Source organism: Parasteatoda tepidariorum, chromosome 6 (assembly GCF_982258835.1).
Source record: "Parasteatoda tepidariorum strain Cologne lab strain chromosome 6, Ptep-v5.0, whole genome shotgun sequence".
NCBI classification, from domain to species: Eukaryota; Metazoa; Arthropoda; class Arachnida; order Araneae; family Theridiidae; genus Parasteatoda; species Parasteatoda tepidariorum.
This window is the reverse complement of record NC_141760.1, coordinates 33,279,150-33,303,127: the sequence shown is the minus strand read 5'-3', so window position 1 is coordinate 33,303,127 and position 23,978 is coordinate 33,279,150. Positions and strand designations below refer to the sequence as shown.

At 26.4% G+C, this 23,978-nt stretch overlaps 1 protein-coding gene across 2 annotated transcripts; it reads right to left on the bottom strand.

Moving 5' to 3' along the window:
- Window positions 1-3,704: 3,704 nt before the first annotated feature.
- LOC107446096 (coiled-coil domain-containing protein 6) lies at window positions 3,705-23,775 on the bottom strand. Of its 2 annotated transcripts, none has more exons than XM_016060655.4 (8): window positions 23,371-23,775; window positions 15,942-16,091; window positions 12,718-12,950; window positions 11,561-11,718; window positions 9,586-9,742; window positions 8,731-8,834; window positions 8,474-8,620; window positions 3,705-5,070 (listed from the first exon to the last, which is right to left on the bottom strand). In XM_016060655.4, exons 1-8 carry the CDS (start codon window positions 23,581-23,583, stop codon window positions 4,856-4,858), a joined length of 1,377 nt encoding a protein of 458 aa, XP_015916141.1. In that variant the 5' UTR covers window positions 23,584-23,775; the 3' UTR covers window positions 3,705-4,855. The 2 variants fall into 2 exon arrangements, with proteins under 2 accessions (XP_015916141.1, XP_015916150.1); XM_016060664.4 differs by having other exon boundaries at window positions 8,478-8,620.
- Window positions 23,776-23,978: the final 203 nt, after the last annotated feature.

Here is a 23,978-nt window from a genome sequence, read left to right as displayed (position 1 = left end):
GCCTCCAACTACATTTATATAACAAAACCTTTGCCACGTTTATTTACAATCACTATTTTATACTGTCACTCTCAATTCGAAAATTCATTACCCTGTCTGTTATCGATAATTTGTGTAATTCAGAATGTCAGGCACTTTCTCTGATTAAAATATTTCGTGAGAGTACAGAAACTGATCACAATTCTATTTCAAAAATCGTCAGTCATCTCATTTTTTTTTTTACATCACAGGATAAATCCTTAATATTTTTTTTCGATTTGTGATTCTTGAGAATAAGGTTTCGTAGCATATCAGTGAAAATTTAATAATATATTAATAAAACTAAAGTACATAAGAAGCTATCCTTTCCCTCATATTCAGAGGGAACGCTATCAAAGATGGAAATCCTTTGAATTATTTTAATTGCAAAAAAAAGAACAATTACTTCAGTCTATGGTATCCCCCCCCCCAATTTTTTAAAAAATTACTTTCAAGAAACCTGAAACAAGTTCTATAAAGGAATATTGTTTACATTTTAGGTTTATTTAGCATCATTTTTACAGATTTAATTTGGATAGTATTTTCGAAAATTTTTAAAATGAGTTTTTTACTCAACTATTGTAGTACTAGTAGTAGTCTCTCAATAACATTTTAAATGAATGTAGACAAATAAAATAAAAAGCTTAACTTTTTCTTTGTTTCAACCATTTATTTCACAATAACAGAAGCGCAAAAGATAGTACTAAGTAGTACTATATAGAAAGCAACAATAATCCTTCTTCACAATATTTACAAATACACAAATAAATCTTTTTCCAATAAATTTCTCTTTTCTCCATTAATCACTCAATCAGCATCACCAAGAACAATATTTCATTGTTAAAATGAAAAAGATAGACAATATAAGATGGGAAGTTTCAAAAGGAATGTTATGGTGGCACAATATTTACAAGTTTATGCAAATGATGGCTAACACAGTGGGACAGTTATTTTTAATATTCGACACAAAAAATGGGATTTTCTTCCAAGTTGAACGTTTCAATAACAAATATTATATTTAACAAGTAGACAGGCAAGTAGTTATCATATATTTATACAACAAATAATAAACTGTAGTAACATAATGGTTTAATTAAAAGCCTTTTAATATTTACTAATTTTTAAAAAGAACAAAGAATTGGCAACAATTACAATAGTGTAACAAAAACAAAAGTATGATAAAAACATTGAAACATAATTTTCTATATGATTATAAATGAAATGTACTGCACAGATTAAGATTTTGCACACATAACTATTAAGATCAAGGGTATAATTAATTTTTATTATTGTAAATAAAGATCTTCAAAACAATTGCACTAAAAATAAAAAGTTTTAAACAACAAAAAGGGTAAATACTGTACTTTTAACCTTCATATAAATATAATGTTAAAAAATATATATATGATAACACAAATGCAAGTTTAGTACTTGTTTTATTTTTAAAAACCTTAAAGAAAGCACTATTTGCTTGAAAAGTACAGGGTAAAAGTTATTAAAAAAATAACATAAATGATTAATAGTATAAATTAATCAATGTAAATAATTTGTTATTTAATAGTCCAATTTTAAAATTCTAAATAATATACGTAAAAAATATTTATAATTTTTTTTCTCCAATTAATATAGTATAGTATAAATTAAGACAATCTTTAGTACAACCATCTATTTCCATTGCTTAGTAAAACAATTAATACACAAACTGAATGAACTATGCATTTTTTACATTACACAATTTTAGAGCTTTAGCCAATTTTTTAAATGAAGTCAACTCTGTTTCCCAATATTTACACATTTACATTGTAACTTTCAAACCTCATACTAACAAACACTTTTACTTTTAAAAGTTTTTTTAAGTAATAAAATTTTGAAAATTTCATAAAAATAAAAAACAGTACTGATTATTTAAAAAGAATTATAACTACACATCAAAAATTAGTTATTCAAATTACTAATTTCAATCTGAAACTTTTCATGGATTTCAATTTTAGAAAATATTCTTAATCAAAAGTGCAATCATTGTCAAGCATTTGTTAGTAAATGCTGAAGCTTTTAAAATCATAAAACTTAAGAGCCATGTAGATGCACATTTCCTATAATTAATAACCAAGATATTTTCTCCAGGTTTTATTTCACAGTTTAATGTTCAATAGCAGATGAGCAATAGAAACCAAAGTTATTAAAGATAAAAAGTCACTTTCCATGTGCTAATTAACCCCAAAAGAACTGGACTAAACTGAGAACATTCCTTTTTAAATAAAAAAAGGAAAAATGAAAACTGCACAATATAAAAAAAAAAGTGCTGGATACATATATTTTTCTTGTGAAGTAAGTTCTAGAAATTATTAATCCAATTTTTCCAAAATTATCATATTTTTTATTATTTTATATAGAGATGTTTTTAATAGTGTTAATAATGCGCTAACTATGCCTGATTACGCTTGTGCAAAATATAACTGTCATTCTATACAGCAACATATTACAATTAAAAATATTTAAATAAACCTACAACATATTATTTATTAACTTCTTTTTTTTGCCACAGATGTAATAGAGTTTTCTGACAATGATTGTACTACATAAAAAAAAAAAATACTTTAATCAAATCTGAAATGCATTTTAAGAATACAACCAGATTTCAAAGAATACATTAACAGTAATTGAAACAACCAAATATCACAGATAAACAAAAAACGCTAAGCTTAACAAATTAAACTAAATTTAAGTAACAATAATTAACAGAGTTTTAGCAAATTTTTGCTGAAAATAAAGTGTTAAAACAAGGCAGTGGATTTGGCAAAAATTTAAAATTAATTTGATTCCACTGCCAAATTATACATCTAAATAAAAATGTAGGTTAGCAGGAAAAAGAGCTTCCAAAACAAGGATATGGAATTTGCAACTTAAACTCTACACAAAGTAAAATGATATCTGAATAAAATGAATTTTGTTTTAACAACACATAATAACAAAAACACACAGTATTGTGACTATATCAATTTTTTAAAGAAAAAACAAAACAAATATATATATAAATATGTATAGATAATTCTAATGTTTTGATTGATGCCCTTCTATCAATAACTCTTCAACTTTTACAAAAGCTGAATAATAAAGGTATGTACAATTGGTGTCATTAAGCAGTCATTGCTATTTTGCATAGATTGTAATGTAGTAAATTTTGGCACAAATTTTAAAATAGGAATATCACGAAGTATTTTTAAGATTTTATATTCATATCTTATGAGTAGATTAAATATTTAAGAAATATTCTTTAGAACATCAATTAGTTTTGGAAAATGAAACAAGTATTTTCCAGTTAAAATGATTTATTTTTAAGATTTAAACTTTTTTCTCACAAATAAAGTTTAAGTATGATTCAGACATTACTCTCTTTACCATTTATTTTGAGATAGGAAGATACATATTTTCATTCTAAATAGCAAGTAATTAATAAAAGAATGGAATTATAAATTTTGGCAATCTCATCTGAAGCTGAAACAGAATAGGAACACCATAATCAAGAGAATTTGACATTAAATTGAGTCTCAATTATATTTTAAATATAGGGTACCTCAAACAACTTTTGTTAAACTATTTCCAATTCTTTTATCTAATAGTTCCGATAATAATGTTAAGAATTATTAGCACAATACTTTTTATTTATAACATATGCATCATTTCTATTTTTTATCAAGAAAAATTATTTTTTTATTTCACAAAATATTTTTTTATTTAATTAAAAATAATATTATGGCTAGAAAGCATTAAGTAAAATTTTCAACAGTTTTATTCAGAATGAAGTTAACTTAAAAGCTTATTTGCCATATTTTAATATTAAAAGCATTTTCTTCAAGTGTAATTAATTTCTTTACAGTTAAAACTATTATTTTGTTTTAAAATTTTTGAATAAATATTTTTGAGTGCAAATACTGAGTAAGAAAAAAATTAAATTGCTTAGCAAGTTTTTGTTTTACGCAGCTAAAAACACCTAAGTAGAATATAGAGTTTCATTTATTAAGAAAATGAAGAGTTACATTTTTGGTCATATTCACATTTGTGCATGCTTTGTCTCGATGAAAGAAAAAAAAATCAATTTACATAGCTTCGATCTAAGAAATTTGGTAAAGAATATGATGTACACAAAGATGTTTGATGGTATACCTGCAAACAGTACCAATAAAATCTCTTAATATTGGACATGCTCTCAAATTAACTAATAATATTTTAAGAAACTTCAATTTAAATAGCAATCTTTAATTATTTTTGCATATCAATATAATTTCTATTTTAAAAGTTGGACTCAAAATGATCCTATTTAAACTTATATTTCAAATACAACACTCACATACACACCTGTGACTTAAGTCTCAAAATAAAACCATTTTGACTATCCCATTTTAAAATTATACCTCTGAACTTGGGGTTATACATTCTTTAAGATATGAATATACAAGTTATAAAAGGGAAAGTAAATGTATAAACACTTTGCTTATTCATCAATCACATTATATCTGATATTTGCTCATATATTTCTCTTTCCTCACACAGACTAATAAAATATAGATGCATAAATAACAAATTTTTACACTAAGCTCACTGGTATAGATATTTGAAAACATGACAAGATAACACACAAAGAGATGAAAATCAAGTCCTATTTGCATAGGATATAAAAATCAGAACTGAGTTTACTTCATTAACATCTATCAGTCATTTGGGAAAAGGCACAACCCTTTTTTTTAAAGCAATTATGTCAGAACATAATAGCATTGAAACAAACTCCTGGTATTATTGTTATCTGGTTAATACTCTTAACCAAGTTTAGTGAGGCACGTTATTCATCTTTAGCTTCCTTGCCTGTAGGCTTGTCTAACATGAAGTCTTCAATGGAGAGGAACTTTGCCTTTTTTAGCTCTTTTCTCTGTTCGGAGAATTCACTAGATTTTGGGCTAAGTGGGTGCTTGGAAGGATTGGTGGTGGAGCACTCGGCCTCACAAATTTCTCGTTCACCCCTAGAATCACGCTCTTGATTGGAATTGGGATTGATTCCTGTAATGATTCAGTTATTTATTTTATAATAACTGTTTATATTGATTCAATTTATTGCATCACAAAGGGAATAATCTCAGAGTTACAGACTTAATTAGAATAACAATAATAAAATGCTGGGAAAGTACGGTGTCTTCAATTGTGAACATACTTTAGGATGTCGAGAGTTTGCACAAATTTTTATTTCTATAAAGTAAGTTTTCTACGGTTAATTAACATTTTCCATCTTCTGAAATTACCGAATTCAGCATAGATACTAACAAAATCACATGATTGAAGTTAAGATTTTCAAAACATAAAACTTTATGTTAAACCTCAATAAAATAAACTTTGTGGGCCCAGATAAAGTTACTGTCATAAATTAGAGCATTTCAGTAAAATTCAATAAATAAATAAAAAAAATCATTAGAAAAAAGTTAATGATTTCGCAAAATCTTGTAACCTGGTCAATTATACCTTTGTTGACTAATGACTGATAGATTCAGTTGAGTTCTTTATAGTATGATAATATTGTGTATTGAAACTACTACCCTTTTCTAGCGAACAATGGGGCCAAATAGATATCAAATAGGTTTTGTAAAAATCATAGCTATCCTTCTTAAAGAGGTATTTCCTCAGATTAGTAATTGAACCATTCCTTAGTAATTTATTCAATTCTAATTGTATCAAATTTCTAACAACAGTTCAAACATGATTGGAGACGTGAAAAGACATGATTGGGAATATGTCACTAACATTGAATAAATACATATTGAATGAGATTTTTTTTTTTTTCAGTTGCTTTTTCTGAACTTCCGTGAGAAAATAGTTAAGTTTTTCAGATAAGATCAAGCTAAAATTATTTTGTGATGCTCAATTTGGTGTTGATGAACTACGATTCAATTGATGAACTACAAAACTTATCCATAAAAAATGATAATTGCAGAGTTAAAATGTTTAACGAAAATCAGAAGAGTCTCAAATATTTAAAAAATTATAATAGATATTTTTTCCTGTTGGATTAATGTAACAAGCATATGTTAACAACAAGTAATTAACAAGCATATGTTTTACGGATTATACACGCATTTTATCTCTGAGCAAAGATTACATAACTGTGCTAAAAAGTTCATTTAAGTGTGAGATGTAAAAGAGCATATGTCAATGATAATGTAATTAACTGTTACTGCTATACACAATTAAAAATTAAATTAAATTTAGTAGAGACTAAGAGAGATAATAATACAATTAGGTAAAATTTCAGACAATTTTATTCAACATAAAACAGACATGGGCATATGAGATTGCAAAAAACAGAAGAAAAAAAAGGAATTCATTTTAAAGTTAAGCTATATTTAATCATATCAGAAATATTTTATTAAAAATAAAACAAACCAGAAATGAAAAATAAGGCTACACACAATAAGGGAGGGGAAAAATAAAACAGAACAGAAACATCAAATCTAATAATATGTTAATGATTTTTTAAAAAACAAAACCAAACAATTTACTTTGAAAGATAGAGTTTCACTTTTTAGAATACAGGAAAATTTTAGCTTGCTCAAAGCAAAGGAAAGTAAATTAAAACATGGATTCAACATGCAGAGCTAGATAAAAGAGTAAAAATTGCCTACTTAAACAAATTACAAAGAAAGTGCTTTTCATGAAGAGTATTTGTATCTCACCTTATTAGTTTTTATCATTAAAAAAATGAGATGAGAATCATTATTTAGATCAATAAAAATCTTTGATCACGCAATAAAAAATATGACAAAATTCACTAGAAATCGGCTTTTACATTTAATAATTAAAAAGTAATGAAAAGTACCTTAATATTGATGTCTAAATTTCTGCGAAACACATTTTATTATTAACTTAAGATAAATTTTATTTTTAAAAAAAATCTTACCTATTTTGATTGATAATGATTTATTCATAGTATCTTTGTTGACAATAATTGATACTTTTTTCAAATTATATTATATTATTGACATTATTTTCATCACTGATATCAGTGTTAATATTGGAATGAGGGTCGTCATTAATTTGTGGTATTTCGATGGGCATCAGATACAAATTAATCTTATTCGAACTTACTATACTTCCTTCATTTATTGAACAATGCTTAACAGGTTACTTGCCTCACAATGCAATTGTTTATTTTTTTTTATTATGTAATTTTTTTCACTTTTTATTGTTCAGCAAAATGGGCGCTTGTTCTGAAATGTGCCTCAAAATTTTAAGCATATTCTGCTATGGAGCATGTATGATTCTTAGAAATAAAAGACAAACATAAAATTGTCAATATTTAAAAATGAAATCAAATATGACTTTTTTATCTGATGTAAAAAATATTGTGGTATGATGACATGAATACCATTGCATTTTTAGACTAGCATCAGTGATTTTATAATTGTTAATCAGAAATATCTCAAACATTCAATATTAACTAAGCTAAAAAATTTTTTAGGCTATCAGAAAATAGCCTCAACTTTTGGTAATGTCTAGAAAAATTACCTTGCCATGAGAAAATCAAGAGTAAAAGCTGCAAAAATGGAAGAAAAAAATACATAGAAAAAAAAAATCATCCAAAAAAATTCAAAGCATAACAATTAATCATTTAACTAATTTTTGGAAATTTTTAGATTTGAGTATTAATGCAAGTGATTATGCTTCAATACAAAATCACTTGCATTAACATCCAAAGCTTTATCATAGCAAAAAATTAAACTAATTAAGTTAACAATTTGGGCATGGCGTGGCATTAATGAATGCCTCAGCTCATAAATTCAATAAGACCACATGAATCTATTTAGGGCTGCCACACTACAATGTTGAACACGCAGATATTTAAAATTCACCATCTGCATGAACTATTTATATTAGCTGGTTATGAATAATTGCTCTACACCCCTGCTTAATGCGTTAATATCAAGAAATATATAATGCTTTAAAAAATTTTCCACAAAAGGTTTGAAAAGCTTAGCACAGTATTTCAAAACTTTAAGATAAGTTTGCCATGAATAGAAAAGATAAATTTTAGACTTGAATATGTATTTTAAATTTGATTAATATATTAAAAAAGTAAAAACTGAAAGAACAATATAAAAAAAGTAAGAACTTGGCAGAAAATTGAACATGGTTGAATGGCAGAAAAATTTCCTATTTATTTTTATATTAATAATGCTAAAATAAGTCTTTAATTAATATAAAAGAAAAAGTTAAGAGATTTTTTGTCATTTTCTTTTTTTTTAGGAATATGAAAGCCTGTAGTAAAATTAAAGATTTAATTACACAAATCATGAATCCAATCCGTTATTAGAAATAAGATTTTCAGAGGATTTATATATATGATATGAGCTAGCATTAAAATAATTTGCATAACAATCAAAGAAAATGTATCTGTAATAAAGATAAACATCACCTACGGAGGAGTGAGCCCCGATACCAGAACCTACAGAAGGATTATATATTTGACTTCCTGGGAGAGACAGAGATGAACTTAAATACTGGTTACAGTGAGGGCACTTATTTGTTGAATGTGTTGAAGGACTAAAAGCATCTCTGCTGCCTATAAAAAATAAGTGATTATGACAAATTGTTTTTCATATACTTTAGTTAACTTTACAAAACAGCATAAACAGAAGAAAAAAATGGTACTGGACAGAAAAAGGTAATTACCAGGACTTAGAGGACGCGAAGAACTAGGAGAAGGAATATGAAAAACAGGACTGGATGCAGCTCTAGGTCGAGCATGCCATGAGTAGGTCATTTCATTAAAGTACCTGAAAAATTAAAATGTAGAAAATTTTTTAAACCAAGATTTTAAAATAAATTTGCTGAGAAAATCTCCATACTATATTGTTCCCATTCATAACAAACTTTTTCAGGCAATTTCTAATTTGAGCTTACTATCGAATTTTTATATAATACATGCATAAATTTGGGTCATTACCATACCAAGCATGACTACTGATATTTTATTAAAATTTTTTAAGAGAGATGTAAACTTAAATAATGACACTATTACAGTGGTTTTGACTGTTTACAAGATTTATTAAACATAAACTAAATGATGACCACCATTTTTGTGGACACAACATTTACTTTTAGTTAAAAACTATATTGCCAAAACTTCAAAGCAAATATTGTAAAACATGAAGTATTCTCTATTGTTTGTAACTCTTAACAAAATGAGACATTGAGAAAAGATTTATGAACTGTAAAAACATACAAAGGTCATCCAAATAAAGTCATTGTTTTTCCCCCCCTTTTTTTGTTCCCACAGATGTGACAAAGGCATTTGATTTGAAATAAAGAGCATATAAAAGTTTATAATAATATTCTTTTTTTTTTAAATCCAGAATTTTAAATGCATTTTTAATCAAAAACATTATTTATTGAGACCTTCTAATTTGTAAGTCTTTGAAGCCTGATCAATTTTAATCTGAACCTCTTTATATCCTGACATTGTGAATGAGATAAACAAATTTAGTATTTGAAAAATAATAGGTAATTAAAATTTCAAGCTAATACCTTTCTTCATCCATTTCAAGACTAGACTCACTCTCAGATAAGTGACGGCACAAAGCCTCCCTGCGCTCAACCTCTAACTGAAGTTTTCTTTGAAGTCTCTTATTTTCTTCTCTACCATGTCTCTCTTCCATTGCAAATTGAGCCATTTTTTCAGAATCTAAAACAGAAATAGTTTTAAAATAAGGCCAAAGAGTAAAGTCAAGAAAGAAATTATGGTTTCTTAACAAAAACATTGTTGGTGAGCTTGTCATTGCTTACGAACAAAAGCTTTTGAAATGTGGGTTTAAGAAAATAGACATAACTTAAAATGCGTGTTTAAGAAAATAGACATAGCTCAAAATATGTGTTTGTGTTTAAAAAAATGGACATAGCTCAAAATGTGTTTTAAAAAATGTACATACCTAAAAATGCATGCTAAGAAAATGCACAATACAAAAAATTCACCTTTTTAATATTCAACACATATTTAACAACTAAACAAAGAATTGTATACAAACTTTTCTTTACTATTTTTATCACTAACCATAATCATTAAGGGGCAAAATCCAGGACTCCAAAGTGGCTGGGTATATTACAGATATAATTTAATAGGTGATCTCTATGTATTCAGAACACTAAACAATTCAATGGTTTTTAGAAATTTAAATTCATATACATTAAATTTAATACACTGTGGTCTTTTTGTTTCATGGCTTGAGTGATGGCATTCTTTAAAGCTTCCGCCTAATATACTGTCTGTGTTGTAGGAATTAAGTTTTAATTGTATGGTAGGTGCGATTATGCAATCTTCATATTTTGCAATTTCTGCTCCCGTTCCACCATCCTTCTTGGATCTATCTGTAAATATGGTTATTTTTCTCGTAAGTCAGACTTGTTAAATTATTGTGGAAATTTTTTTATTTCCCACGAGGTTTATTCTCATTGCTCTGCTGAAGGATGATGTGTAGCGGAAGGATTGCCAGAATAACCTGAATGGCATTTGTGGGGGATGTACGATAGGCACAGGAGATATTCTGCAGAAATTTTATCTGAGTGCTATAGAGTTTGTTTCTGGTTTGTTTTTTGGGATTAAAAAATCTGACATAGCTGAATTTTTAATGTCAATTATATTATTTTAAAAAGATAAACTTGAATAACATATGTTTTTTTTTTTACTGCACTTGCTAAATCTTAAAATAATCTTAATTCATGCTTCATTTAATAATTACATCTCTAAAATTTATTGAGTTGATTTTTTATCTCCATAAAATTCCATTTTTTACCCCATAAATAACTCAAGAGTACTGCAAATTTTAATAACAAATCCAGTAAAATAAGACTACCATTAAAGCCTAAAATATTTTATATGAGTAGTGGGTGGTCCCTCCGGTTCAAATGCCCAAGATTAAAAAATACCTATTTCTATCTTTATTAAGTAAATAAATAAAATGGAGATGACTGCTCTGGTCCCACATGAAAATACTTTGTGTTTTTATTATTTTGATGCTCTGTTTTTATTATTTTTATGCACCCACATGAAAAGAAAAAATCTCATATTGGAATGGAGAAAATTAAACACTTTTTACAGACCAATAACAAATAAACACTTTTAAAAAAACAAATATCAGTAATAAGTATTGCCTACTTTAAGTATTGTGCCAACTATTTTAATTGTATATATTTATAAGTGTTTTTTTCATTTTATTTTGATCATAATTTGAGTTGTCTGCTTCATCAGTGGCAACTATGAAGGAAATTAGAAAGTATAAAAACTTCGTAAGTTATACATATATTGTCTATATTTTGTAATTACAACTTAAACTTACTCATGTTTGAACTCGGCTGCATTAATTAAATTATCATTTATGTAATGTTTTAATTTTGGATGATCATGATATTAGTTGAGCCATATTTGTAAGTTGATGCCTTAAAGATAAAGTTATTGAAATAAAAATACAAATTTAAATAATTGAATAAAAAAATCAAAGGAAATTACGTTCTTGCTGGGCATTCAGAAGCTGAGTTTTCAACTTTGCAACTTCATTTCTTAGGTGTTGAACATGCATTGTTAAGTTCGCAGCAAGATCTCCATTGTTTATGTCTCTTGGAGAGGGAGGAGCAGATACAGGTTGATCTAATTTTTCTTGAAGCATTCTGAAAAATGCACAATTTACAAAATGCACAATAGTATGGTTAAAAGAAAACTGAGTACTCTGAAAAAATGAGAAGATAATTTTTTTTTTTACAAGATTGTAAAATAATAATAAATGAAAGAGTTCACTTGAAAAATAACTAAAAATATTGTTTTTGTGGAACAAACTTATGCAAGTTTTGCTGCTTCATGAAGTGAAAAGTATCAAATTTAACACAATGTTATAATAATATATTTCTTAGTCTTTTAACAAGAGGATTGATGTAACACTAATAGATCAACACATTGTCAGTGAACAGGTTATTAGAAAACGTTTAAATTATCTAGGAAAAATGAAGTACAAATAAGAAAAGTTTTAACTGAATATGATTAAATTACTACATAAATCTAATACTACAGTACAGAACCCGTTATCCGGAAATCAGAAAACCGGAAAACCAAATAACCGGAACAAAATTCGATAAATTTTCCCACCATTATAAAAAAATATTTTTTTTTTCCTTATAAAATTTTAGGATTTTTCGTTCTTTTTTGAAAGATGTTTACCTTACCATCATTTTGGAAATAATCATTAGTGTATTGCTCCATCGTTTTTTCTTCATTATAAGATTATTTCCACAAAAAAAAATTTTTTTTAGTTGTGTTTAACAATAAAAAAACGGCTTTTTGTAGCGATTCAGAAAACCGGAAAAATCAGTTATCCGGAATAGCGATGGTCCCGATCGTTCCGGATAATCGGTTCCCTACTGTATTTATTTAAATATGATAGACAAGAAGTAAATGATCCTTCAACAGTTTTCTTCTTTTCAACAAATTTTTGGAATAGTGTCGAGTTGATGTAATAAATAGATTTTTTGTTCAACAGAAATATTTTGTTCAGATATGTTTTTGTCAACAATATTGCATCAAAATGTGGTGAAGCGGAAAGTTTTCAATTCCTATAAAAAGCTTCTAGCTTTATACAGCTCAGCTAAAAAAAAAATTTCAGAATAAAAAGTTACCTTTTTTCTGCCTCTAATTTGTCCATCCTTTTCCACAACCTATTGACAAGGGCTTCTTGCTCTTGTTCTAAAGTGTTTTCTAATTCAACTTTTTCTCTTCTTAGCTGCTCCAAGTTATTTTGCTTTCCATGAGTCTCAGCTTCTAACTTTTCTATTTTCCGCATCAACTTATTAACAAGAGCTTCCTGTTCTTGCTCTAAAGTCTGTTCTAATTGCACCTTTTCCTGTCTTAACTGAAAAAGTGAAATAATCACTATCAAGCTATTTACTTTGATAATGAATTAATATATTTATAATTAGTATGATAAAGTATATAAAAAAAAAAACAGGAAACAAAACCATAAAATCACAAGAAAAATTGAGATTTTTATAGCACATTCTTTATAACAAGTATGTCAATAAATTAGAACTAATAAAAACCCAATGTAATAAATTAAAATTAACTGTTAAAGAAAAATAAAACATTACTTTTAATGCAGTATATCAAGTTGCAACTATGAAACTCTTTTAAAATGACCTTATAAATTTGTCATCGTTCCTTCCAGACGATTTTTTTTAGATACAAGCAACTACTTATTCTACAAAAAATTAGTTGACCACCCATTTGCAAATATTTTTATGCATAGGATAAGAAGATTATGATTCTGGCTGCTCACTTAAGTTTTAAAAACTGCGTGTACAGTTTCTTCCTAGATCACTTTGCTTTGCTCACTTATTTAACTTCTTCAAAACACAATGGGACGGACTAACTACTAATGATTTGAGTTACAAAATGTGAGATATTTAACAAACACTAATTATCAAACATTCTCATATTTAACAAACATTCTCACTCAAGTGAAATAATAAGTTCACCAAAAAATTCTTAGCAGATGAGTAAATAGATAAGCAATTTTCAGTGTGCACAGTTAAAAACCACAGAAGCAAATTGAAAGGAGTTTACAAGCAGTTTTGAGAAAGTTAATATATTCACAGTCAGCTTCAAACGAAGAAGTTTAACACAGAATCATTACACAAGTGATGATCGAATAAATGAAAATATTAAGAATCTCTCATTAATTTAAATTATTTGTGTTAAGTTCATTAATAAATATAATCCAATTTTTCTTTTAAATGAAGACAGGTCAATATCTTCTAAAAATACGAAATTTTTATAAATCTTTCAGAAATATATAGATTCTGTATCATCACCCAACCATGGCCAAGCACCTAACTCCATATTTACTGTTCTATCTTTTAATGGAAGGAATGCCACGTAATTTTGACACTGGTCAGACACAGAAGTGCAGAAAACTCCCAAAGCCAAATATTTTCCCAAAACAGTTTTTTTTTTTTTTCTGTTCAAAATTTCTTTAAAAATTGTGGTGCTTTTCTTTTTGATTTAGTTATAATAACGCTTTCAAAATATTTTTGGAAAGTAAAGTTTGTATATTGTTAAAATTTTCTGATAATTTTTTCCTTAACAAAGAAAAAATTCATTTCATTTTTTTTTTTGCACAATTCTTAGTTAAATTAACATATGCGTTAAAAATAATATAATACAAAATAAATATAAGGTAAAACTAAATTTAAGGCCCCACTTAAAATATTTTTGGAAAGTAAAGTTTGTATATTGTCAAAATTTTCTGATAATTTTTTCCTTAACAAAGAAAAAATTCATTTCATTTTTTTTTGCACAATTCTTGATTAAATTAACATATGTGTTAAAAATAATATAATACAAAATAAATATAAGGTAAAACTAAATTTAAGGCCCCACTTAAAAACTTAAGTTTATGAGTAACATAAAGTTAAGGCACTTTGATGATTTTCATCACTCTATCACCTTGTTTAAAGATATTTTTTTATTGATGAATTCCAATCAACAAGTGTTCAAACAGAAACATTTACATTTTGAGAAATACAACAATATTTTGTAATTAACTCCAAAAAGTCAAATGAAAGTAGTTGATAGGTAAAAGAAAATTTTTTAAATTGTTCAAATATGAATCAAGATGTTTCGATTTTTTAAGTCACGTTAATATTAAATATGACATGTAATTTCGAAATCGCATGAATATGAATTGCAATGTGACTTTCAAACCTACAGATAAGCTAATAAAGTTTGAACCAGTTTGAAATCAGGTAAATAAGAATTGCAATATTTTATTTTTATAAATGGTGTGAGAAAACAATCATGTAAATATGAAACACATTTGATTTTAAAATTAGGTGAATATAAATTGTAAACAATGTAAAAACGAGTTTTCAGAATATTAAAATTGCGAGAATACGAATCACCACGTCTAATTTCAAAATCACATCCATTCAAATTATAATTTTTAATCGCAAGTAAAGGAATCGCGATATTTAATGTCTTTAAATGGCATGGAGCTATGTCTTTTTCATAAATCACATTAATACGTCGTTACTCACTGAGGGAGTTCATAAAATCACATCGTAGATAATGAAAAGCAAAATTTTGTTTGAAAAAGCTGAATGTTTAATTTTACTTAAAAATGAATAACTTATCAAGGATGAAATTAATTTATTTTCGATTCTGAAAAAGAAAATACCAAAATAAAGTTATTAAACTTTTTTTTTAAAGAGGAAAACTTTAGTAAAGTTAAAAAATTTTTACTATAAAAACTTTTGTAGCATTTTTTTTATTTGACCAAAGGCTTTGAACTAATTTCAAACCAAATTCATGCAATCATACATATTTCACATCCCTGGTACTCCTCTCTTGCTCTCCTAATTTCCACTCCACAACTAATGAGGAGACTTTCAGCCATGACAGATTTAATGCTGCGTATACACAGACCCCAGATTTCCAGCCAGTGGTGTGAGAGACGACTTAACCAACTGCGCCATCGGTAGATTACTTAATATACCTTTAAATTGAAACTAAAAAAAAAACCTTTAAAAAGGATTGCGAACTCATTTCAAGACGTGACAGTATGTTGTTGCAAAAATCATTATTCCACAATTAATAATTTTCGCAAAATCAAATAAAGCAAAAAAGATCCTTAAATTTAGAAATAAAATAACTATAGCAGAATGCTCCTCAAACTTTACATTTCTTTAAAGAAAAAAAACAGAATTTCATATTTTTTTCCTTATTCTATAGCATTGTGCTCTGAGAGTGAAAAGAAAGTTTCCTGTAACAGTGGCCTAAAACTTATTAAAACAGTAAAATTCTAAAAAAAATAAAATAATAAATAAATAAATAAAAATTAACTAACTTGATTGAGTTTTCTAGATAGATCATTAGTAAGACACTCCTCTTCCTGTTCATAATTCAGAGCCAATGTCTCTTTTTCTTTCTTTAGAGTTTTAATTTGTTTCAATAAAGTATTACTGATAAACTCCTCTTCTTGTTCTGCCTTTGCTTGCTAAATTATAAAAATAAAGAATTAACAAGCAATTAAATCTGGAAATTATAAACATATTAAAAAAAGGATCGCTTAATAATTTTAAATAAATTAAAAAATAAATATATAATGCAGTTTAACACCAATTAAAAACACAAGCTTCTTTAAAAAAAAGATTATAAAAGAAATGAATGTTTAATTTAATTGGTAGCACATTAAATATCTTTAGTAATAAAACAAAAAACCAAATTTTTTTTCCATTTTTGGGAAAGTTTCTTACCATCTCCTACTACTTGTAACATTCATAAGTAAAATTTATTAATGTCATAAATCAAATTTTAAAGATGTTTTACGAACACATACATATTTCATAGTATATTTAGCGTGTCTTCTGCATATTTATCTTAGAACATTAAAGAAATATTTAATGGATGTTTCATGTAACCCAGAAAGTCTTAAAACTGTTGCCTGTCTTGACATAAAAAGTGCTTAAGCTCATGCACTAAAGCTTATTTACAGGAGAACTGAAAAAAGGCACCTGAAAGCAGTCTTCAGGTGTCACAAGCCTGAAAAAAAGGCTTGCCAAATTTACACCATTCCTGATATTAAGAACCCCACCTTGGAAGAATAGGTGAAAAATAACCAAGTGACGCAAAGAGTCAATCATCACACATCATCTTTGCTAACAATGCTTGCCGAAAGGCAGGTAACGAGAATTGAAGGTGACAAATTGAGTTTTTGTTTCTCTAGCAATGTCACGAGCCTGATGACAGGCCTCATATAAATGGGGAGTTACGGCACGTATAGTAACTGAAAAATAAAATGAAGAAAAGAAAAGAAAAACATGTTCTACAGGCTACAAAAAAAATTTTTTTTTTCTTCTTTCTCACACCAAAAGTTCTTACTTTTCATGATCCCTGTGGCATAATTTTTTCGAGCTATCTGTGACAAAACTGTCTAGCACTAATATTTTTCTGCAAGATACTTTTAGTAATAACAAACATATATGTCACTAACAGGGTTGGGTTTTTGACGTCAAAAAGTGGTTTTTGACATGACAAGGGTATAATACTGGTTTAAACCGTCAAAAACCCGTCGAAAACGTCAAAAACTGAAGTTTGCCAAGAAAATATATAAACTTCAAAACTACCAGCAGCTGTCATGCATTATATTGAAATTTAATTATACTATAGGTAATCAGCAGGTTTTAAAATATTTTTTAATTAAAATTAAGATAAAATAACAGATTTAAAATCTCAGAAATTTATATTCAAATGCATGTGCAGAAAAATTTTGCACAAAAATTGTTTAAATATTTATATTTTGAAAAAAAAAATTTTTTTTTTTGATATTTAAGAAAATTAAAAGTTTATTACCATGCATTTTTGGTATATAACGAACATATAACTAATATTTATATTTATAAGGAACTTACAAGTTATGTTTAATAAATACAAATACGATATAAGTGTATAAAAAAAAAACTTTTTAATGTATACCGAATATCTTTATTATCCAGTATGTTAATTTGAATTTAAAAGTAGTTATATTTATGAATAATGATAAATATAATTCATATTGTTTATTATATTTATTTATAATTATTACACTTATCATTTTAAAACAATTTTTATCACTTAATTTTTTTTTCTCCACTTGTATTAAGAATACAAATGATGTATATCTTGAAAGCAACCAGCAATTATTCAACTGATGAATATTTAGATATTCAACAAAACTATATAGTATTCAGCAAAATGAAATTCACAAGTATTTGGATAAACTAAATTTTCAGCATAGTAAATGAATAGGCTGAATATACTGTAAATCGACACTAACTACTCTGTGTATTTAACAGAAAGCACTTAAATTTGTATTGTCTTACGTTAACTATGAATTAAAAAAAATTGAAGATTTAAAATACAGAATTACTGATTTTTCTGAAAAACTAACAACCAATCACAAAAGTCAAACTAAGCAGAAGAACATTACAGTCACTGATCCATGAAATATTTAAACAAATTATTATGGAAATTTTTTAATTATCCTAATTAAATACATAATTTTAAAAATTAGAACATGCATCACACTACATAATCAAAATGAAAATGATGGAAGTAGAAATTTAATTCAAAATTCAATAGTCTAGTTCATTTGCTCCTCGCAGCATATGGTAGCACATAACTAGTTTTGAACATTTTTCCACCACCAAACAAAGTATGTTGAAAGCAGTTCACTAATCCCCCTCCCCCCAGTTTACTTTAGAAGAGCTAAAAATAGACAAAAATTCCCTGATTGTGAATGTTGCATGTGCCCAACCTGTTTAAAAGATTTTTCTTTAAAAGATGTCTAATGTACAAAACTGCTAATGTTTATCTTTAAAAATGTCTAATTTTTAGTATAATCTATACTATACACTAAATTTGGTTATAAATAAATTTCTCAATAATATCACTGCAGATTTTCAATAACACATGAAAATGAATACATAATATTACAAAAGATGTGAGTTTTCAAAAGTACAAGATTTTGGTTACTATTCAAAATATAAGTGTTTCTTCAAAATTTTAAATTTATTTTTTCTAGAACATATTTCAAAACACTATCCTTTATAAAAAATATATAAATTTTATGTATTAATTAAATTTCGCATATGAATATAGGTTTTTGACATTTGTGACAGTGAGGTTTTTGACGTGACGGTTTAAACCGTCAAAAACTGTCACATGTCAAAAACCTGCCAACCCTGGTCACTAATTTAATTAATAACTACTAACTAACTATTAATAATTACTAATTTAATAAATAATTAACAAAAACGCTGTGTGTACAAAAAAACATTTCTTTTTAAAATTGAACATGTAATAATTTTTTATTCTAATATTATGGGTGATATTCTTGCATTTTTTTGAGAGCAGGCAGAGTAATGCACAAATTATTTCCTTCCTTGCATTTTATAAATAGTAATCATCACAGTAAAAAAATAATTGAAAATCATAAAATCCGCTGACGAAAAAAAAAGGTCGACAACGAAATCACATGAATCGGACTCCTCGAAAAGGTGTAACTCAAATGCAGAATAAATAATTGTAATATAGCATAAAAAATATCGGATTTAAGAATTATTGATAAATCAATTGCAATAACTGCCAAAAATTTAATAAAATCATTGCCTTAAAAAAGTAAATACTCAAATGCACAATTCCAATTTCCCATATTGTTCGAAATATTTCGGGATATATAAAAACCTGGAGAAAATCAATGTCAATAACTGACGAAAATACAATCGAAACATTATATTGATTTATGATACTATTGCCGTAAATTAAGCGCGTCAAAAAGTGATCTAAATGCATGATTCAAATATTACGTGTAAATTTCTGTAAAAAAAAAAAAAAAAAAAAAAACACTTAAATTTTTTACTTTTCAAAAGAAAAACCTTTCTGTAAGAACTCTGACGTTCTGCAACAATGTAGCCGAGATTCTGCCATGGGGTTCATGATCAAGATCTTCATTCTCACAATAAAAGTTTTGTAAGTCAATGTTGATTTTCAGATATCAAAATGCAATGGGGAAAAAATTAACAAAGTTAATGCTAATAATTTATTTTTAGATTCAAGAGTTTTCTCAATAATTAATCCAACTTTTTGATTTTGAAAGATTGATCACCCCCCCAAAAAAAACGTAAAACTGTTTTAAAAGCAGATGTAATGTCTAAAAGTAGCTCTATGAAAGAAAAGGAAATCATATAGGTAGGAGATCATGATAAGAGAAAAAAATAATGCTTATAAAAAGACAGAACATGCAGAAGATGATTATAAAATTAGATCTTTTTATTCTAATGGAAAAAATAAACTTTTAAAAATGCATCCTATATCATACTGTAATTTGAGATCATTTAAAAATTCTTTGAACAAAACTCATAATTTTACAATCAAATATTATTTTAGAAAAATAAAATAGTACAAAGATTTTAATGCTTAGTGTTAGTGCAAACAAATAATAGATGTATTTAAAAATAAAATCACTGTTTAATCTCTGTCAAACATTATACTACAGAAATGAAATGATTTAATAGATGCAAAGTAAGAGTAAAGAATTAAAAACAAAGTTTTCTATTTTCTTCACATAATTTTATATAGGTTTTTTGATAAAGCAATTGTGCAAAATTACTTTAATAAAAATAAAATAAATGTGTCTGTCTGTGAGAGAGGTTTTTTTTCTGACAAACTTTTTTTTTACAGCCAGGTCAAATAAACGATTATGATTTCTAATAATTACTTCTATGCAGATTCTAGATCTGTGGTTCCCAATGATGTTTCGCAGAAATCTAGCTTTACATGAAAGAGTAGAAGAGGTTCTGTGAGTTAGTACTTTTTAGTCATGAGGTTTGGAACCTCAGTTATATTTAAATCCAACCTATAACTCATTATTTATTTTATTTTCTGGTTGCCTTTGTGAAATTATTTCAAATGAAATAGAAATAGCTTTTTTTAGACTTATAAAAAGAACAAGCATTTATAAAATATTGCATTAGAATTTCCTATCACGCTTTTCAAATCGAAATAAATTATCTAAATTAAAATAAATATGTTTCTCTAATAATCATTTCAAACATTTATAGCAGTTCTCTTAAGTTTTCATTTTGATGTAAACCATAATTAGTATAATTTTATTCATTTTCAGTTTATGTATATACACCAAAGATAAATTCATAACTAGACTAGAAAGAGCACAAGGACTATAAATTTAACTGTCAGATATAAAACCTTGTTTAAGATTATTAAAGGTAAAACATTGAAAAATCTTCATTCCACTAATGAAATATTTCAAAATTAGTCTTCTAAAGGTTATAGTGTTCACAATTACTTGATTATTTAGAGTTCCATAGCAAAAAAAAAATTTATATATAAAAATTGGGAACCACTGGTTATGTGGTTGCGTTCAAAATAACTTTTTTAGAAGACTCTCAATTACTTTTATAAATTAAAAAAAAAAATCTTTTTGACATAATTTTTGATAATAGTAAAAACTAAAAAAATAAAGTAACGGTGTAAAGATAATTATTAGCTATTATAAATATGAAGTATTTATAAATAAACATACATGTAAAATTATTAAATAATTATAAATATTATATTATTAATTATTATAAATAAAAATGTTTAAAATTGCAATGCATCTAATTCGCTACCTTGTTTAATTATTAAAAATAAAAATCATATTACGAAAAAAATAAATTAACAATCATCTTAATTGTTACATGTAAAATCAAAAATTTTTTAACACCTATTTTAACTCCTCCTTTCTCCAAGGCATGCGATTACAAAAAATAGTTATGAAGTCCTCTGTTCTCAAGTTCATTTTGCAGTTTTGTATGAATAAGACCAAAATTTGAAATTATTAATTTGATTGATGCTGATCTGCATAGACGAGAATAAAGGCGTAAATTATAACATAATATAATAACATGTAATTAGGGAATTTATTCTAATAACTGTAGTACTAATTAAAACCTTGAATTGATTGATTGAAAATTTACTCATTCAAACAAAGTCAGGGGTAGCAGCAAAGTTTTTTAAAATTTTAGGAGCTTTTTTCAAAAAAATTTAGGTAAATTTTAGAGGTAATATATGATTTTGTTAGGATAAAAACAGATCACACGGTAGTTTATTACACAACAGAAGATTATTACAATTCATCCACACATATCATAAATAATTGCAAGCCATAAAATAAAGCTCTGAAATTTATTAAGTCAAGTAATGAAATCTCTAAAGTGTAAAAATGAAATTTCAACTTTACATATTACAGGCAAAAGTGAGAATAAATCAAGAGAAAAAAATAAATTAACACCAACTTGGATTTTTATTTAATTTTTACCTTTTTAATCAAAACTTCATTATTATCCTTTACCTTACTTTATTAAGAAAAACTATTGTGTGATATTATTAGATTTCAAATCAGCAATTTATATTAGAAGTTAGAGAAAAACAAATTAATCATGATCATTTTTCTAATATATTCTTGATATGATTTGTGAGATTCTTTACTGCCCTCAATAGTGTTGTGGTGATCTTCAACACTCCTCCATAATTTTGAATGGTATCTTTGATTAGTCTAAGAGACATAATAGTATTCTCATGGTGACTCACATTAAGCATTGCTTTATTTATCGAAAAACCTCTCTCAGGATCAGAATTCCCACGTGGCAAAATTAAAACAGTTTTAATTAATGTAGTTAAATTCTTATATTTTAGATTATTGCTGTTTTATTTATATTTAGCCTACAACTCCAATTTTATTAGGAACACCAACAAAATTTTATCAGATTTTTAGGAATTTTAGGGTTTGCACATAGTTTTAGGAATTTTAGGGGGAATGCGACCCTTGAAAGATTTATATTTTTCATAAATTAAAATCAGTATACTTATCAAGAAATATATTATAGTCATGATTTATTGGAATCATTCATGTGCATATAAGCAAGAGTGCAGAAAATTCTGAGCCTAATATTTCCTCTGAACAAAGTTTTTTTTTTGTTCAAAATTTCCTTAAAAAAATTCAATAATTTTATCAAAATATTTTGGGAAAATAAAGTGAATATAAGAAAAAAGTTAAATATTTTTCTTAATAAAAAAAGAAAGAAATCCATTTGGTGTCCTGGCGATATTAGTTGATATAATAGATCAAGATATAGAAATAGATCCAGGTGAATGAATTTATTCATTTATTTCAGAAATTATCAGGAGATTATTTTATTGCAATTGTGAGGGAGGTATCTTTAAGAGGGAAAGAAAAACTGGATGACCTTCTCACCTACAAGAAAATAAAGTTAACAATATTTTCTGTGTGTGGGTACGCTTTGATTTCTCTTATCCTTAAACTTACAACATAGATTAAAAAATATGAAAAATTAATTATATTTAATCGCCATGAAAAAAAAGATATATTTAACTTTTACTTGTTTAACTATTAACGAATAGGCTTTAAAAAGTGTCACTTAAATCTCTAAACCAATTTTTAAATGTCTAGAATTTATACAAAAAACTTGTGCAACACGCAGGTTTTTCTACTTATTTAAAAAAAAAAAAATAGCTGATGATTACAAAAATAAAACTGTTCCTATCTACCCCTGTTAATTAAGTCAGGTGATTTTGAATTAAAATGATTACAATCATACAGCTGAACTCGATTCTAAGTTAAACTGTAAGTTTATTCAAACTTAAATAGTAGTCTCTAAATGTTTTTTCTTCAGTATTGTCATGTTTAATAATATTATCACTTTAAATAAACCTACAATATTCACACTCGCTTGTCTTAGGGCTCTATTTTCTTCTTGAAGGTTCTTAACTCTTAATCTATAAGTTTCCAGTTCCATTTTTAAAACTCTATTTTCTTGCTGTAAAGACTCGATCCTTTTTTGAAATTGTTCTCTAGAAGCTGGTGAAGATGGAATTAACATTCCACCATCTACCGAGCTACTATCACTCTCACTAGCGCTGTCTGCCATTGTTTACTTAAAATTTCTGACTCCTAACTCTCATTGTGATATATGAAATGAACCAAGAAGTAATCTAGATATTTTACATAGTGTTATAACTTAAAATTATACTAATGAAAGTAAATTTTTAATTATACAACCCACGCAAACACTGAAATACGCATTTTGTCGACAACTCGTCGTCTCATCTGAAAAAAACATGTTGCCAAATAAAAACACAGTAAAAATTTTTTAAAATTACTAAAATATTTTGCAATTCATGTAAAAATCCTGAATTTAGTAACAGAAATTTTTACAGAATCTTTAAAAACTTAAATAATATTTAGAATTTCGAAAAAATGTGCTCTTCATTTTTTTTAATTAATATTTTTAAAAATGGCAACATGGTAGTATTTTCGGCTGCT